The sequence below is a fragment of the Phodopus roborovskii genome, unplaced genomic scaffold (genome assembly GCF_943737965.1).
Source record: "Phodopus roborovskii unplaced genomic scaffold, PHOROB, whole genome shotgun sequence".
NCBI lineage: Eukaryota > Metazoa > Chordata > Mammalia > Rodentia > Cricetidae > Phodopus > Phodopus roborovskii.
In genome coordinates, this window is record NW_026126408.1 from 16,877,533 (window position 1) to 16,896,194 (window position 18,662).

General features: G+C 40.5%; 1 protein-coding gene across 4 annotated transcripts in view; it reads left to right on the plus strand.

Moving 5' to 3' along the window:
* Window positions 1–260: 260 nt before the first annotated feature.
* Window positions 261–18,662, plus strand: part of Birc6 (baculoviral IAP repeat containing 6) — a 165,297-nt gene continuing 146,895 nt past the window's right edge. For 3 of the 4 annotated variants that reach the window (XM_051181864.1, XM_051181865.1, XM_051181866.1), the window contains exons 1-3: window positions 369–792; window positions 12,627–12,808; window positions 14,046–14,183. In XM_051181864.1, coding sequence (XP_051037821.1) covers window positions 462–792; window positions 12,627–12,808; window positions 14,046–14,183 — 651 coding nt within the window. In that variant the 5' untranslated portion in view covers window positions 369–461. Of the gene's footprint in view, window positions 793–12,626; window positions 12,809–14,045; window positions 14,184–18,662 lie in introns of all 4 variants that reach the window. The other variant, XM_051181863.1, reaches the window with a different exon arrangement.

An 18,662-nucleotide genomic window follows, 5' to 3' on the forward strand; every position in this document is an offset into this window, starting at 1 on the left:
CCCCCTGCCACGCGCCGGGCGGAACTCCCGCCGCCGCCACTCCCGAGGCTCGCAGGAAGAAACTGGGACGTTGAGGACGCAGGGCTGGCCGGAGCAGCGGCGCGTGGCACGCGCAAGCCCTACTGCGCATGCTCCGCGAACCGAGTTCCCGCCCCCGCCCCCTCCTTTGCCTGCGTGCCGCCTGTGCGCATGTTCACCTCGCCAGGCCCCGCCTCCGCCCCGCCTTCTCGGTTCCTTCGTCCGTCCCCCATCAGCTTCCCTCAGCGCTCGACCCTTCGGGCGCTCCCGCGCATGCTCCGCCCCCTGGGCGCCGGCCCCTCTTGTGGTGCGGACTCTCTCCCCTCCCCTGTCAGCCTCCTAGCCCGCTAGGCTTGGCTGGCCCTGCGGCCGACGTTCCCCGTGCGTGCGGGCGCCTGACTTCACTTCCGGCTAACGCGCTCCGCTTTGCCCCCTGGCCCCGGATGGTGACTGGCTGTGGTGCTGCACCTCCCGGGACTGTCACTGAGCCGCTTCCCAGTGTGATTGTGCTGAGCGCAGGCCGGAAGATGGCGGCTGCGGAGGCCTCAGGCCCGAGCTGCTCCTCCGCGGCGGCGGCGGCGGCAGGGGCGGGGGCGGCCGGGGTCTCCGAGTGGCTGGTGCTGCGGGATGGCTGCATGCGCTGCGACGCCGAGGGACTGCACAGCCTCTCTTACCACCCGGCGCTCAACGCCATCCTGGCCGTCACCAGCCGCGGGACCATCAAAGTCATCGACGGCACGTCGGGGGCCACCCTTCAGGCCTCGGCGCTCAGCGGTGAGCGCGGCACGCCGGGCGGGGGCTGGGCCGGTCGCGGGCGGAGCCGGGTTGTCGGGATGCTGGCCGAGGAAGCCGCCCAGCCCCGGGGCTCGGCCTCGGAGGGCAGCGGGAAGCGGGAGGGCCGGGGATGGCGCGGAGGCCCGGAAGCTCCGGCAGGGGACCTTCGGACTCTCCGAAAGCCCAGCGTTTGGTGGCGAGAGCCCGGTGAGGCGGGGTGCGCTGAGTTGCTCTCCGGGCCTTGTGCGTCTAGACCGGCCGGGCTCTGTGGGTGAGGAGGCCTCAGGAGGTCGGCGCCAGAGAGGGCCGGGCTCGCTGGGCTCTTGGACAAGCTTTTGAACCAGCTTCGGGCTGGACCAGAAGGGAAGGGCTAGTGGACTTGGCTGTGGCGGCAGAGGTGGGTGGCCGGAGGCAAGGGGCGGGAAGCTTCCAAGCTGGCTGTCCAGCCCTTGGCTGTCGAGACCTCCCTTCCCGGGCAGTAGCGGCCCGTCGGCTGTTCTCAAGTGCCGGGATCTCTGCAGGACTGCGATTCCGCACGGGGGTGGGTTGGAGTGGGGTGGGGTGGGAGGTAGGGAGGGCCAGCTGTCTGAACTGTTGCGTGGACGTCTGTGGGACTTGGAGAGAGCAAAGGAGGTTAGACCGGGCCCCTTAGCTCTGGGTTCCCACCCTTCCAGTGTCAAGAAGTCTATCTAGTCCCCCGTGTAATTGGGTGAAACTTAAGGCCCTTTTCATTTGTTTTACCAAAGAGAGCTAGAAATTGGTAGTTGGAAGTCGGTCTGAATCTCCTCCACCTTGAGGGAAGAGCACTTTGGGTGGTGTAAACGTTCGTTCAGGAATAGGATGCAAGAGGTCAAAGTTCATTCAGTGGACAGACTGGAGTGTTTTGGGATTGCCCTAAGTTGTGTGGATAAATGGTGTCTTAGTTTTGATGTTAAAGATTAAAATGGAGAAAGTCGTTTATTAGTGGGTTTAAACTCAGGCACAGAGATAAATTGTATTTTAGTGCATTTAGCCAAATGGAAGTAGTTATGTGGTCTACCATTCCCTTTAGGTTATTTTACACAGACATACAGGGATAAGCTTATTGTGTGAGTAAAAAGGCATAGGAATAAATAGCAATTTAGAGATGCAAAGATGAAATTAGAGATTTCATTTTTGTTGACTTGTGAAATAACTGGTTATATATAGTTACAGCATGTAAATCTCTATTACATTTGAGAGATGTCTTAAGAGAAAGTTTCAGGTGGTTGGCTTGTAAATTTCCTTTTTCCGAGCCTTCGGTAAATGACAGGTATGGTGACCCAGATGTAACAATGCTCACTTACTGCAACTTGTATATAACAGGTTGTTACGGTGGCTGAGAGGAAGATGTTTGTGAACAGTTGACTGACTATTTAAAATTCATTTAGAACATTTTAAACATGGAAAAGACTTAATTGCAAATAGTCATATATTCCCCTATTTGGCATAAGAAGTAAGATATGGCAAATACAAATGTTTATCCTGGCACCTGAGTTGCATTTCACTGACCTCTTCTTCTTCTCTCCTAAATACTGTCTTAATTTGTCACTTTCATACATGGCTATGCTTTTAACTAATTATATAATATTATTTTCATGGTTTCTAATTTAGGATAAATGGTGTCATTACATATATGTTAGAATTTCTCTCTCTCTCTTACTCTTTTTTTCCCCCCCCTGTGGAGCAGGAAATCACTATTGTAGAGCTGTCTGGGCTCTACTCAGGAGAGATCCACCTGCATCTTCCCCCAGAGTTCTGGGATTAAAGGAGTGAGCCAGCACTCCAGGCTTGGAATTTATTTTAATTTTATTTTCCTTCATGTATATAATTTGGTCTCTTTGAGTGTTTGATATGAGTGTGCCAGTGCCCATAAAAGTAAAAGAGTATGGATTCTCTGGAGCTGTAGTTAAGATGCTTGTGAATCTCTTGACTTGGTTGTTGAGAATGGAGCTCTGGTCCTCTAGAATAGCAGCAAACTCTCTAAAAGGACAAGCCTTTTCTCCAGCCCAGGTGTTAGGATTCTACAAAAAATTTTATTAGCAAACTTATTTAAGTGTCTTGGATAAACAGTTTAGTTGGGATGTTTTAGTGTATGGAGGCCATGTTCCAGAACAATAATGTGTGTCAGGGTTTGTTAAACTGTTTTTATATATACATAGAAAGAAAATATTCACTTTAATGATAGAGGAGGGAGATTGTAGGTATATAATCTGAATGCAACAATAGATACATTAAACAACACTGTTGGGAATATGCACTAGCAGATGGCCATTTATGAGGATTGAGTATGTGATTAAAAAATACGTAGATGAGGCTGGACTTGGTAGTTAAGAGCACTTGCTGCTTTTCCAGAGGACCTGAGTTCAGTTCCCAGTACTTGTGTGAGGGTACCCCTCTCCCTCCCACCCTCCCCCTCTCTCTCATACACAAAGAGAGAAAAGTAGGGCTGACACAATAAAAGGATTGTAGGAAAACAGTTGGAAGTAACAGCAGATCAAGTCTAAAACATTTTGTATATGAGAACTAAAATTTATTTTAAATAAAGCTTAGCTGAGGTTGTGTAGGATATTTATGTATAATTATTCAGATGATGGGGCAGGAATGCTGCATTCCATGTTTAACCTGGAATATGTAGGTATTTTGTCATTAATAGTTCTAAGAAGTAAGGAATAGGTACTGTTTATGGCCATGGTCCTAATATAGCTCCTTTTTTAATCCAAGGAAGTGAAGTACCTTCTTTTCTGTACTGGAAAGCTGGTTTTGTTTGTCAGGATAAATAATTTGGTAACCATATAGAATTTGTTGGGTGACAGTAATAATATTGGGATTCAGTTGTGTAGAGTTGTGTGTAGCTTGTTAGTGTAGATTGGAAGCTAAAGGATTGAAGCAGGATTTACATGTATTCATTTAGTTTGGGTTCAAATTGGTGATAATTAAAAAAAATTATTTTATTTTTCTTGCATTATTTATTTACTCATTTATTTATCTTTTTAGGTAGGGTTTCTCTTTGTAATAGCTCTGGCTGTCCTGGAACTTCCTCCGTAGAACAGGCTGACCTTGAACTCACAGAGATCCACCTGCCTCTGCCTCCTGAATGTGGTGGTAATTTTTAAACTGCCCGCCAATGTTTTCAAATTATTTGTATCTGATATAGAATGTTTATAAATATAATTTTACTAGATTAAGAGTAGTCAGGATATACAGTATTAGGCAAATATTAGAGTATTTTAGAGTTAATATTTTCCTGGTCTATAGAGCGAGTTCTAGGACAGCCAGGGCTACACAGATAAACTGGCTCCAAAAAAAAAAAAAAAAAAATATTTTGGGTGCCTTTGGGTGCCTTTAGCTCAGCAGAGATTGGAGGCCAGCCTGGTCTACACAGTGAGTTCCTAGTCAGCCAGAGCTACAAAGAGAGCCCCTTGTCTTAAAAAAAGTATTTTGGGGGTTGGAGAGATCGTCTAGAAGTTAACAGTTAACATTAGGTGTGTGTTTCTCTTTCAGAAGACCCAGGTTTAGATCCCAGCAAGGTGGTTTACAACTATCACTAAATCTAGTTGTTGCAGGGGATCTGATACCCTGTTTTGTTTTCTGTGGGCTGTGTACACATGTAGTGCACTTACATTCGTGTGGGCAAGACAGTCATACATAAAATAAAAAAGTTAAGGTTTTGGAGAGTGTGACTGGTTGATCCATGGACATTCAGTGACCCTCCATGAGCTCTTTTACAGGTTTTAGCTTTGTCTGTTTTGTTTTGTGAAGTGGATTTATTTTTCTTTTCTTATTATACTAGCTTTGTTCTTTCTTGGAATGTACCGATTTCTTCCTGTTAACTAGGCTAATCTTACTCTTACTTAGGTTTTTGTCTGGTTTTGTTTTGTGGCAGGGTACTCTAGCCCAGGCTTCCTAAGTGTTGGGGTTATAAATATGAGTTACCATGCCTTGACCTTACTCAGGTTTTAAGACCTGGAGCATATCTTAACTTGGAGAGCCTGTTAGCCAGAAGTTAACTCCTCATTACATACTATCATATTTATGTCCATTTCAGCAAGTTGGTGGCTTCTGTTGTCTTGAATGTTTAAGTATTGTTTAGCTTTTAAAAATTTATTGTTTTGGGGCTGGAGAGATGGCTCAGAGGTTAAGAGCACTGGCTGCTGCTCTTCCAGAGGTCCTGAGTTCAGTTCCCAGCAACCACATGGTTACTCAGAACCATCTGTAATGAGAACTGTCTGATGCCCTCTTCTGGCCTGCAGACAAACATGCAGACAGAACACTATATACATGATAAATAAATCTTTTAAAAAATTTTATTTTGTGGGGTGGTAATAGTGCATGCCTTTAATACCAGCACTAGGGGTTAAGGGGGCATTGGGGTGTAGACCCAGGCAGATCTCTGAGTTTCAGGCCAGCCTGGTCTATAAAGTGAATTCCAGGACAGCCAGGGCTGTTACATAGAGGAACCCTGTCTTGATCCCCCCCCAATCAATCAATCAACCAACCAATCAATCAAAATCAGTCTATGTCTATCATCTATCTACCTTTGTGTGATGTATGTATGTGTGTATGTGTGTGTGTATGTATGTATGTATGTGTGTGTGTATATGCATAAATTAATGTGTACCACATGCATGTAGGTACCTTTGGAAGTGAGGGGTTTCTGATTTATGAATCACTTGATAAGGGTGCTGGGAACCTGGGTCCTCCTCAAGAGCTGAGCATCATTGCTGAGCACCATTCTAGCCCATTTATATCCCTCCCTCCTTCCTTCCCTCCCTTTCTTCCTTCATCTCCCAATGTAATTTTGGGTGGCCTGTGCTGGGATTAGAGGCATATACCACCATGCCTGGCCCAAGTAAAACATTTTAAAGAAGTAAAGTCATTTAGCATCCTTAGTTTATATTGGAGTTCATCCTTGGTATTGACATCTGTGGGTTTGGAAAAATGCATACTGCCTTAAAGTATTATGCTCTGCCTTATTCATCCCTCTTCATTTCCTCTCTGGTACCTATTTTTTTTCCCAGACAGGGTTTCTGAGTAGCTATGGAACCAGTCCTGGGACTAGCTCTGTAGACCAGGCTGTCCTCAAACTCACAAGAGATCCACCTGCTTCTGCCTCCCAAGTGCTGGGATTAAAGCATGTACCATTGCCCAGCCACCTATTGATCTTTTTACTTCTTCCATAGTTTTCCCTTTTTCAGAATGTTATAGTTGACAACATTCAGTTCATAGAGTTTTCAGACTTAAGGTATTTACATGTCTTTTTAATAATTTGATGCTTCATTTCTTTTTTGAGACTACATTTCATTTAACCCTGACTGACCTTGAACTCGCTTTGTAGTCCAGGCTAGCCTTGAACTAACCCTCCTACCTTATCCTTCTAGATGCTGGGATTGCAGTTTGTTTGCCACCACACTCAGCTGATGGCTCATTTCTTTTTAGCATGGACTGGTATTCCATTGTCTAGATGTCAGTTTGTCTCCCTGTTCATGTTCAGAAGACCATGTTTCTAGCTTCCATGTCTTGGGAATTACAAATAAAGTTGCTAAAAATATGTGTTTTGTGTGTAGGGTTTTGTGTGCATAAGTCTTTAATTCATATGGGTGAGTCTAAGGAGCTCAGTTGGATAGGATGGAAAACTATGATTGATTACCTTTTCTGGTCAACTGTCATTTGTATTCTTAGTAGTAAAGAATGACATTCATATCTTCATATTCTGACCTGCCTTTGGTGATGATGCTGTTTTGTATTTTGGTCATTCTGATAGGCACATATTGGCTCGCTCTCTGGGCTTTTTCTTATTTTTCTAAAAAAGGTGTCATGTTGTCTAGGTTGACCTCAGCTGTGTAGTATAGGAAGACTTTGAGCTCCTGGTGTTTCCCTCTCACAAATTTGATTAGGCTTTGCCCAGTCTTGTGTGTGTGTGTGTGTGTGTGTGTGTGTGTGTGTTTTCCTTTTTCTTTCTTTCCTTTTTTTTTTGTAGATCAGGCTGGCTTCAAACTCAGATATCTCAGCCTGTCTCTGCCTACCTACTCTAGGGATCAAATGAGTACCCATTCTGTTTTGTTTTACTTTGCATTTCTTAATCTATGATATTAAACATTATTTCATTTGCTTAGTTGCCTCTTTTTTTGTTTTTATTTGCTGATTTTGTGTTCCCTGCCCCCTTTTCCCAGCCAGGAATAAGCCCATGAACCTAGGTCCCTGCCCACACTAGACTTCATCACTGAGCTGTGTCCCTCAGATCATGACTATTTTAAAAACGAAAACTGCAGATACCACTTGGCCATACCATTTATGACTAGTTGGGCACCTTTCTAGCTAGTTTTGATTCATAGGCTTTAGTGGATAGGAAGTAGCATGTTTCTATAGACAAGTGGCTTTGGTTAAAGTCCTTATTATTTTCAGTTTAGTGACTTTGTAACCTGGATTAAATTAATTTATATTTCTTTTCAATCCCTCATTTGCAACATGGTGGTAATATGGTTTCAATTGTGAGGATTAAATCTTTCTGCTTATATAGTACTTAGAATAGTCTACTGAGCCTTAAACAACAAACACCAAAAAAAAAAAAAAAAAAAACCTTTTATTTGCAACTCTTGTAAACAGCTTGTTTTCATACTCTTTAAATATTCTAAACTTATCTGAAAATTTGAACTATTTTATTGATTTACCACTTTGTACTATGTTGCACAGTTCATCTAGTTTTTGCCTTGTTGTTAAGGATATTGTTAATTATGGAAGTATTTTCCATATGTCAGTTGGTGATTTTCTCTTCTTCCTTGAAATACCACTCCAATTATTGTATGTTTATCATTTATTTATTTTTTTATGAGCTCCTTTGAGGATATTAGGAGACTGCTTTGTCAGGTAGCCCTGGGTTTCAGTTGAGCATCCTGTATCTCAACTTTGTCATTTAACAATATGGTAGTGGTCAGACCCTAAATGCCTCAAACATTCATTCCTGAGTGAATGAATGCCAATTTTCTTACTCTCTTGAGTTTTTAGTATTGTCATGTGTCTTTTGATATTTATTAAGATGTTCACTAGCATGGGTCGTTGGTGGCACATGCCTTTAATGCCAGCACTCAGGAAGCAGAGGCAGGTGAATCTCTGTGACTTTTAGGCTAGCCTGGTCTACAGAGCAACTTCCAGGACAGGCTCCAAAACAATACAGGGAAACCCTGTCTTGGAAAAAAAAAAAACCCACCAATTAAAAAAAACAAAAACAAAAAACAAAAAACCCAAAAAAAACCCAAAAAAACTAACAAAAAAAAAAAAGATGTTCACTAGCTTAATGTTTAGGCATAGAGGATAGATGGAAATATGAATTTGGTAATCTTATAATCTATATTTTGATAAATATCTTTAATTTTTCCTCTTCCCTTTACCTCCTACTGGGGATTAAATCTTGGTTCCATGTGCATGTAGGCAAATGTTCTGTCAGTGAGCTTGTATTTCCAGCCCTGAATAAACACTTTTTTGGGGAAAGGATTTATTTTTATTTTATATATATATGGATGTTGTGCCATGTGTGTGCAATCCCTGAGTAGTCCACAAGAGGGTGTTGGAATCACTAGAATTGGAGTTACAGAAGGTTGTGAGCCACTATGTTGGTGCTGGGAACTGAATCCAGATCTGCATGAACAGTCTTAACTGCTGAGACATCTTTCCCACCCCTGAATAAATATCTTTAAAGTATATTGGTGAGGCTAAATATCAGAACAAAGTTAAGGCTGTTGTAAAACTTCTGTTTGTATACACATTGTTCATATAGTATGTATAGGACAAAGTCTGATCTCTTAAATTTCTGAAGTGGGTTCTAGATCTGTGCTGCAATGCAAAAAAGAAGGGCTACATAGTACTTGTAACTAAACATTTCTGAGAACCTTTCTGTATTTTGTGAAAAAGGTGTTAAGTGGTGTTGAAGTCAAGAGATCAGCCTACCTCTGTTTTCCCCAGGGCCTGGCCTTGAGAGTCTTTCTTTTCACCAGGTAGTCAGGGTTTTGAGAAAATGGTGCTAGCTGGGCATGGTGGTGCATTCCTAGTGCTTGGGAGGCAGAGACAGCAGTATCTCTGTGAGCTCCAGGCCAACCTGGTTTTCATAATAATGAGCTCCAAGAAAGCCAGGACAATGTGGAGAGAGAATCTGATTTAAAAAGAGAGAGAGGAAGAAAGAAAGAAAAAAAAAAAAAAGAAAATTGTACAGTGTTTGTAAGTAAAAAAAGATCTTTGAGTTGGGTGGTGCTGGTATACACCTTTAATCATAGCACTTGGGAAGCAGAGACAGGTAGATCTTTTGAGTTTGAGGTAGCCTGATCTACAGAGTGGAGTTCCAGGACATCCAAGACTATACAGAGAAACCCTGTCTCAAAAAAAAAAAAAAAAAAAAAAAAGGAAAACGGAGCAAAACAAACAAAAAGATCTTTGTGCTTTTGTGTACCATTCCAGCTTCATTGAGGTTTAGATTGGATGCATTTTTTTTGTGCCTTATTCAGTTTTTTGTTTTGCTTTTGTGTGTACTAGGCAAGTGCTCCACCACTGACCTACATCTCAAGCCCTGCCCGTGTTTATTAGCATTAATTCTGTGTGTGTGTGTGTGTGTGTGAGAGAGAGAGAGAGAGAGAGAGAGGGAAGGAGAGAGGGAGGGAGGGAGGGAGGGAGAGCGAGCAAGCACTCATGTGGCAGTCAGGACAGTTTGTAGGAGTTGGTGCTATTCTGTTGTGTGGGTTCTGGGGATTGAATTTAGGCCCTCAGGTGTGTTGGTATGTTCTCTTACCTGTTGAGACATTTTGTTGGCAAGATTATTGTTTTTTTTTCTTTATTTGCATATATTCATTGTACACATTGATGGGTTTTATTTTGACATTTTCATATATGTATATCATGTACTTCTACCTGATTATTTTTGACTTGATGTGTTTACTCTAGATCAGTGGTCCTCAACTTTCCTAATACTATGACCCTTTAATACAGTTCCTCTTGTGGTGGTGACTCCCAACCATAAAATTATTTTCATTGCTACTTCTGATAGTTGCCCCATGCCCCCTGCTCACAGGATGCTGGCAGTAGCTGAACCTGGAGCTTTTTGCATGCTAGATAAACACTGTATCAATTGAGCTATACCCCATTTTATATTTGAATTTTAATTTCCTTCAACATTTCTTTTTTTCCTTTAGAAAAACTTCTAGTGTTTTTGTTAGTAAAATATGCCCTATATTAAAGATTGTATATAGTGACTGTATATGAAATACGCCCATAAGGCTGTATGGCAAAGGCTAAGTTTTTCTCCTTTTAATTTTTGTTTGTTACTTATTTCTTGGTACTGGGTATTGGTTGAACCTGGGGCCTGGTGAATGTTAGGGAAGCACTCTGCTACTTAGTTGCATCCCTTGCCAATTTGTTGTATTCACAGTACATATGTTTATTTAGTTGTTTATGATGTAGGGTCTTACTATGTAGCCCAGGCTGGTTTCAAATTTATGTTCCTCCTGCCTCAGCCTCTCAAGTGTTGGGATTGCATGTGCACCATCCATCTTGGCTTGGATGATTGACTTATTTATTTTCATATTTATTAATTTACTTATTTATTTATGGTCTTTATTTGTCTTGATTGAGTTTTGAATTAAGTCTTCTGATAGTTTTTTGTTTCATTTTCTTTTTCTCTGAATCAAAATGTCACTATTGCTGACGAGAATCACCTCATACTGGGGACTGGAAAGAGGAAGGAAAAGATAAGGGAGCATAGCAAATGTGGGCTTCTTAAAAGCATGTATGTGCAGGGGATGGTGGTAGTGGCACATGCCTTTAATACCAGCACTCAGGAGGCAGAGGCAGGTGGATCTCTGTGAGTTTGAGACCAGCCTGGTTGGTCTATAAGAGCGAGTTCCAGGACAGGCTCCAGAGTTACAGAGAAAATAACAATAACAGCAACAACAACAAAAGACAAAAACAAAACAGAACAAAAAAACATGCATGTTTCAGTGTATTAGAAAATTAAGTTCACCTCTTTGGAGCTTAGTATATTAGTAAAAAGTTTAAAAAGTCATGCAGACTAGTTGACTTGTTAAAACACATTGAATGTGGAATCTTGGGGGTATAGTCATTATAGTACTTGCTTTTCACATGGAGAGAGGGGGTGGCGGTGGTGCTGTATGGTATGTGTGTGGGGGACTGGCTGTATGCTATGGCAGGTGATAATAAATACCAGAAAGAACGTTTAAGTTGGTATGGAATAAGGTGTTAGGTTGCTTTGTTAGGTGGCTAAAGTAAAATCTGAAGATTTAACTTCTGTATCCTGAGGTTGTTCAAAGAATCCATAACCAGTTATAAATGAACTGTCATGAAGTTGCCAATGTGCAAATCAGCACAGTTCTGTTTGGAGTGTGCCTATGTGGATTTCTGTTTGCAGCTCATGTCTGAAATACTATTTGAACTTAATATAGATAACATACATCCCCAGAATGCCACACAGATTATCATTCCTCACATAGCCCTTAGTTTAAGACAGTTCAGGTCAAATTTCAGGTAGCTGTTCTGCGGAAGACAGGCTGAGAGAAAGTTCTCTAGACAGTGCTGCTGTTCTTGTTCCCCATCATTCTGCTCTTTCAAAATGCTGCCTCAGATAAAGATATTAGTCCTCCCTCACATTGTGCTTTAGCCTGAACAGTGCCCTGAGGGAAAAATAAAACCTGTATTCTGAGGTGCTGAGAGATCTAACTGTGACAGAGTGAGCCTAACAAAAGACTCATGTTCCCTTGTAGGGAGTAGTACTGTCTTAGAATGAATACTATCTGTGGAACATTTTCAGTAGAGATTATACTTCAAAAACTTTGTCAGCTGGGTTTGGTGGTTCTTGTCTTTGGTACTGTACACTTAGGAGGATTGCTGTGAGTTTGAGGTTAGCCTGGATTACATATTGAATTAAGTATTATAGTTTTGTGTTTTCTATAGTATCATAGAATAGGAATTGTACTCTACACTTTTTGTGTGTGTGTGTGTGTGTTAGTGCTGAGGATTGAACCCAGGGAGGGCCTGGGCATATGGTAGGCGAGCACCCTGTATGTTGGCCCAGTATGTAAACTTTTTGATGCTGGATTCTTATATTAGTATATGTTTGGGATTCATTAAAGTTGTCATGTATATCACTTGTAGGATTTTATTTTTGAATGATATTCCATTCCATATAATTTATATCCTTATACATATATCCTTACACATAATAGTTTATGATTTTGACAAGGGGTCAGATTCATTATTTGGGTGTGAGGATAGTCTTTATAACAAATGATTCTGGGAAACCTGGTTGCATACAGATCATGGTCTCTACCCCTGTTTCCTCAGGGTAAAGAATAAAGAATAGTATGGTGGAATTAACTTTCCTACCAGTCCTTTTCTCAGTTCTGTCATTTTAAGGTATTTACCACATTTGCTCTTTGTCCCATGTAGATCTACATAGGTCCTTCTCCCCCTTTGGTCTGGTGCCTGAGTTTTGTAGAACAGGCTGTCTTAACTTGTGCTTCTGCCTTGGCCTCCTGTATGCTGGGATTGCAGGTGTCTGCTGCCATGCTTCCCTGTGTGACAATCGCTTACAGTAGCTATGTAGCTGCCAAGTTTTACTCATTTTTTCCATTGAAATTGCCTGACTTTATAGTTTATACTCCGATCTGGTATGGTCTAATCAGGGCCTAAGTAGACTTCCTTCCAGTTCAGTGTCTCACCCAGAATTGTGTCACATTTAGTAAATAATGTAAACATATGTTTCAAGTGGGCTGTTGGTCTTAAAAATCTTAATTGTTGAATTTTTGTTCTTTTAACAGCTAAACCGGGTGGACAGGTTAAATGTCAGTATATTTCTGCTGTGGATAAAGTTATATTTGTGGATGATTACGCAGTAGGTTGTAGGAAGGACCTTAATGGAATCTTATTGTTAGACACTGCTCTGCAAACTCCAGTTTCAAAGCAGGATGATGTGGTTCAGCTTGAACTTCCTGTCACAGAGGTAAGTAGAGACAAGTATACTGTGTGTTTTGTACAAGGTAACTTCTGACCTTTGGGTGTTAAGTTAAATTAAGTTGTCCTTTAGGACATTGTTTATAAGCTGAACTTAAAGAAAAGGACTTTGTATAGTTACTCCCATAAAAACAAAGGTTTGAATCATGAACCACTCTTTTAAATACTTATCTTTCTCTGCACAATTAATTGGTGTTTGTTGAAATAGTGTTTTAGATGTGAACTGTTTTTAGCACAGGATAAACAACCGTAACAAAGACTCCAAAATATGGTGAATTAATGAACAAGATGACTTATGGGTAGTAACAACCCAGGACTAGATGTAGAGCATACTCTGTCAGCCTCAACACTTAACTGTGAATTGTAGATAGTTGCTCCAAGTTCCGTCATTTCCAAGTCATAGGAGACCAGCCGACCACATCTTTTCTTTATTCTCATACTCTCCCTCTCCTCCTTTGTCTTCCACCTGTGATCATCTAGCTGTGTGTTCTTCTCCCTAGTACCTCCCCCATCCCCACCTTTTCCTTTCCCCTTTTGCTCTTATTCCCCCTTTCATCCCCTCCAAACCCTTTTCATATTCACCTTGTTGGGCATAATTTAATTACATAGCATACCAAGTTTGAGAAAGATATTAGAAATTTTAGAGACAACATCTCATGTAGCCCAGGCTGACTTCAGCTTACTCTGTAGTCAAGAATGATTTTTAACTCTTGATCCACCTGCCCCCACCTTTCAAATGCTGGAAGATAGGCATGTGCCATCATACTTGGCTTTCTACTTAGTTTTTGTTTTGAGTCAGAGGCTCATTGTAGCCCTGAAACTTAGATCTGTCTGCCTCTGCCTGAGTGCTGGAATTACAATTTGAGCCAGCACATCTGGCTTTATTTTATGGATAGCATTGCTGAGGGTTTTCATGCTACTTGTTGAATGTGTGTACTTTATACTTAACTGAAGAATCTTTATGTTGAAAAGTTGACTTGATGTTTCATTTTTGCTCATAGTTCAGCATGTTTATTTTTCTTTGTTTAATTATGATAATTATTGTATTGATATATTGCCTTCTGGCTACCACACTAAATACATTGCTTCACCTCATCTAAATGATTAACTAGGTTTATATAAAATTAATTGTAAGGTTAAGCTTTGTGTAGTTATAATCATCATGAATTAGCTGAAGGAAAATCTGATTGTTTTATTGTGTTTAATTTTCTTTTTTTAATTACCAGGCACAGCAGCTATTATCAGCATGTCTAGAAAAGGTAGATGTTTCTAGTACAGAGGGTTATGATTTGTTCATCACACAGCTCAAAGATGGCTTAAAAAACACATCTCATGAGACCGCAGCAAACCATAAAGTTGCTAAGGTAAGAATTGAAATGCATTTGGGGGTGTGATAGATTAAACTTCATCCTGTTGCTCTTCCTGTCCTCTTCCTCTAGACCTGTTCTAACAAGCCTTTTCTCTTTTTTAAGAGAGATATAGGTTTACATGATAAAGTTGAGATTTCAATTTTTTTTTTTTTTTTTTTTTTTGTGGTGTTCTCTGCCTATTCACTTTTTAGCAGAAGAAGCTTAAAATTGCTTAGCAGCAGTCTCAGTAGTCAGTTTGGTGGAACTGTTATGTTCTTGGTGTAATATCTTTTGTGGCCAAATGAGCTGTGTAGCTTAAAGGGTAGCAAAGAAGCAAGACTGTGATTAGCTCTGTTTAATAGTTTGCATGCTGTAACACACTGTTGTGTCTAATTTGTGTTATGAGGCTGTGGCTAGAGTCCTCTGATGGAGACTTCCGACCTTTCAGGGTGTTAATATAGTTAGTAATAGTTATTAGTGATGCTGTTATTGTAGATTATCTTTTTTTCTTAGGCCACCTCTTTTTGGAGGATACCAAGGTAAGACAGTGAATATCATGGGCAAGAGCCCATTGCTGGAACTTTATTTTTTGTTCCTTGAAATGCTTTCCTTGGTCAGAGGTGACGTTTAGAACATGAACGTGGTACAGAAGAGGTTCTTTTGTTCTCCGTATCATGTGATATTATGGAAGAAGCATCATGACCTGAACAGGTACAATATGCATCTGTTACAGTGAAACAGATTGCTTCTCAATCTGGCTAAATTGATCTAGTATAGTCAACTGGCTAGCTGCCTCTCTCCCATGAAAAATAGCTGTTGGCCTGCTCAATTTTGGTGAGGAAATTCATGTGGTTGGGCCAATGCATAGCTTCCATTTCTTGCCTGGCATCTTACATCTAGATCCATTAAAGCAGTGTTGGAAAGGATGTGAAGAAAGATGATTTTTCATTTCCTTTGCTGAGAGCCATTATGAGTTTATGTGTAATTTATACTCTTTCTCTTGAGATTGTCTGTGGACTTTCCTCTTTGATTTCCTTGTTTTCTTTTTCTTTTGAAATGGGGTTTCTCTGTGTTGTGTAGCCCTGGCTGTCCTGGAACTTGCTCTGTAGAGCAGGCAGGCCTCAAACTCACCGAGCTCTTCCTGTTTCTTCCTCTCGAGTGCTGGGATTAAAGGCATGTACAATCACACCTTTTTATAACCCACTGTCATTCTTGAAGATTTGACATTGTACAAAAGACAACACAGGTTGACTAAGTGGTGCTGAGATGTTTAGTCACTACCCCTGTTCAAGTTTTTAACCTAGTTACTACTCTCAGAAACTTCCTCAGGACTGAGTATTGTTTTGGTTAAGTACTCTGTAGGAATGGAATGTTCAGGGGCTTTTAGGGCTTTCCTTTCTTAATGGTCCTTACATGGGAACAGCACTAGTAAGGGTAATTTCTCATTGGGTTTGTGCCATGTCTCTTCCATTTCTGTCTTTAGGAACTTGAGAAATTAGTATGGTGTGGATTGGAAGACCCACACCTTTCAAAGATACTTTTGTACCAGAAAGCTATTGATCACATGACAATCCCTAGTCCTCATGCTATTAACTACATGGATGTTTAGTTCATTTGTGCTTTCTTACAGTCCTTGAGAGAGTGCTTCACTTCAACCCATGGGTATTACTTGCAGTGAATGCCCATGAGTCCCTCTGGAGGGCAAACTTTTTGATTTACAGTATATAGTTGGAATTTTATTGTAAAACCTTTTTCCAAGCGGAAGTCAGATTTTTGTTCCTTTTTTTTTTGTGCTGAAGACTTGCCAATGAGTAGGCTTTTCATCTATTAACAGGTTGAGTTTAGAAACTAGGTAAGAGATTTTCATTCTAATTTTTCTTTTCCTGTTTTTGTTATATGGTGTGTGTGTTTGTGTTGTGAGAGTGCATACGGAGGCCCGCGGTTGATATCAGGAATCATTTTCTATCATTCTTTCCACTTTATAAATTGAAGCAGGGTCTCAGTCAAACTCAGACCTCATCCATATGATTAGTATTGCAAGCCAGCTTGCTCTGGAGATTGCTGACTTAGATAGAACTTTGAGGCAGGCCCACCCAGCATTTATATAGGCTTCTGGGGATCCAAACTCCCATGCTCAATGCTAGTTCGTTTACTGTTGAGTCATCTCCCCCATTTAGTGGTGCTGGATTGAGCTAAGGCTTTGTGCACACTAGGCAAGCACCCAACTATTGAGCTATAACCACAGTATACATGCTTTTTTTTGCAATTCAAATAATATTTTTTACCATAAAAGTTTTTTAGTTATTATGCTAGCATGCCTAGTATATACTGGACTGTATGGGGACATTTATTATGTGATCTGGGGATAGACTATGAAGGTGAAATTAATGCATAGATTTATTCTCTGGGAAAATATAGTTGGAACCTTTATGATCTATGCCCCCATGTGCCTTTTCCACTAGTTTAACTTGCTTAGCAATAATATTAAATAATGTTAATAGTTTTCAAAAGGTTTATTTTACTTTTTTCTTTTCCTTTTTTTTTTGGAGACAGAGTCTCTTTTTGTAGCCCTGCTGTCTGAGAACTCTTTATGTAGATCAGGATGGCCACAAACTTATAGTGATCTGCCTGTTTCTGCCTTCTGAGTGCTGGGATTAGGGTATGACACCTTACACTCAGCATTATTTTATTATTTTTTAAAATTATGGACATGTGTGGATATGATCACGTGAGTTTCAGTGCTCCCAAAAGCTGGAGATGTTGGATCCAGAGCCATAGGCCATTGAGCCACCTGATGTGGGTGCTGTGAATTTGTACCTGTATTTCCAGCCTCAACATTTATTGGATATTATTGATGGTGGAGTTGAGTTGGGACTAAATGTTGGTGACCACAAAGCTCATGTTTTTAGTTACTATTTCTGGGTTATGATGAAGATAGCATAGACATACATGTGTTAAGATGGATTAAGTCATCTCGTAGACCAGTAATGGTAAATGTCCAAGTTCTTTCTTTATTAATGGAGGCCTGAGTGACTACTTAGCACTTAATGTTGTTCATGCAAGATGAAATAGTTGTTAATTTTGGTGGACTATGTCATACTGTGTTTTCTTTTGAGGGAAGAGGGTTTTGAGAGAGACAGTCTGATTTTGTAGCATAGGCTGGCATGAAATTCAGGGTAATCCTCCTGCCTCAGCCTTGTCAGTGCTAAGGTAACAGGTATGGCCCACCATATTTAGCTGTTACCATTTTCTAAGTCGTCTTTTTCAGAGTAGTTGGGGGTTTCACTAATTTTTTTTTTTTTTTTTTTTTTTTTTTTTTTTGGTGGTGCTGGGAATTACACCCTGGGGTCTTGTTTATGCTGGGTAAATGCTTGGCCATTGCAGTCATAAAACATTTTTGTTTTGAAAAATATTAAATAAAAATTCAACATGTTGAGTGTGGTAGCACTTACTAATCCTAGCACTTGGGAGGTAGAGGCAGGTGGATCTTTGTGAGTTCTAGGCCAGCCTCATCTATATAGTGAGTTCCAGGACAGGCTTGGTAGAGAAACTCTGTCTCAAAAAAAAAAAAAAAAAACCCAAAAAACAAAAACACCACCAAAACAAACAAAAATAAAAACTAAATATATGTATTTCTGAAATGCAGTGTGCTATATTATATATGTTTACATTGTAGAGAGATTAAATAAAATGAAACATATCTCTACCACCATACAATTATTATTTCTTCCTGGTAAGAATATTCAAAATCAACAGTATGTTGTTGTCTGTGACCACAACAAACTGTGTAATAGCATTACTGAAATAATAGGTTGCCATCATCAGCTATACTTCCTGCTGCTTTGTACCCTTTGACCAGTATCCCATATTCTTATGTCAGCTCTAGTAACTGTCGTTTTACTCTGTGGTTCTGTGACTTACAGAGTATACATTTTTCATGTAAATGTAAATGATATTTGTCTTCCTGTTCCTGGCCTATTGCAATTAAAATTATCCATGTTGACATGGATGATGGAGTTGCTATCTTTTACAAGGCTTTGCAATCCCGGCAGTGGTGGTGCACACCTTTAATCCCAGCACTCGGGAGGCAGAGACACACGGATCTCTGTTAGTTTGAGACCAACCTGGTCTACAAATTGAGTTCCAGGACAGCCTCAAAAGCTACATAGAAACCCTGTCTCGAAAAAACACTTAAAAAAAAAATGCTTTAAAAGGTTTTGCAATATTCTACTGCATGCACTTGTGCACTCACCCACATGCTTTATTTTTGTCTATTCAACCTGTCAGTGATGGAGACCTGGCTTGCTTCTCTGTACCTTGGTAATTTTAAATAAAAGATTCAGTTTTTTACTTATTTTTTTTTTTTTTTGCTGCAAACAATAAACTTATGGTATAATTGACATTAGTAATATATAGCTCTTTAATTGATTAGGTCAAGGTAAGATTTTGGTTAAAACTGTGGAAAAGTATCTCCTTGCTTTTATTTATTTTTTT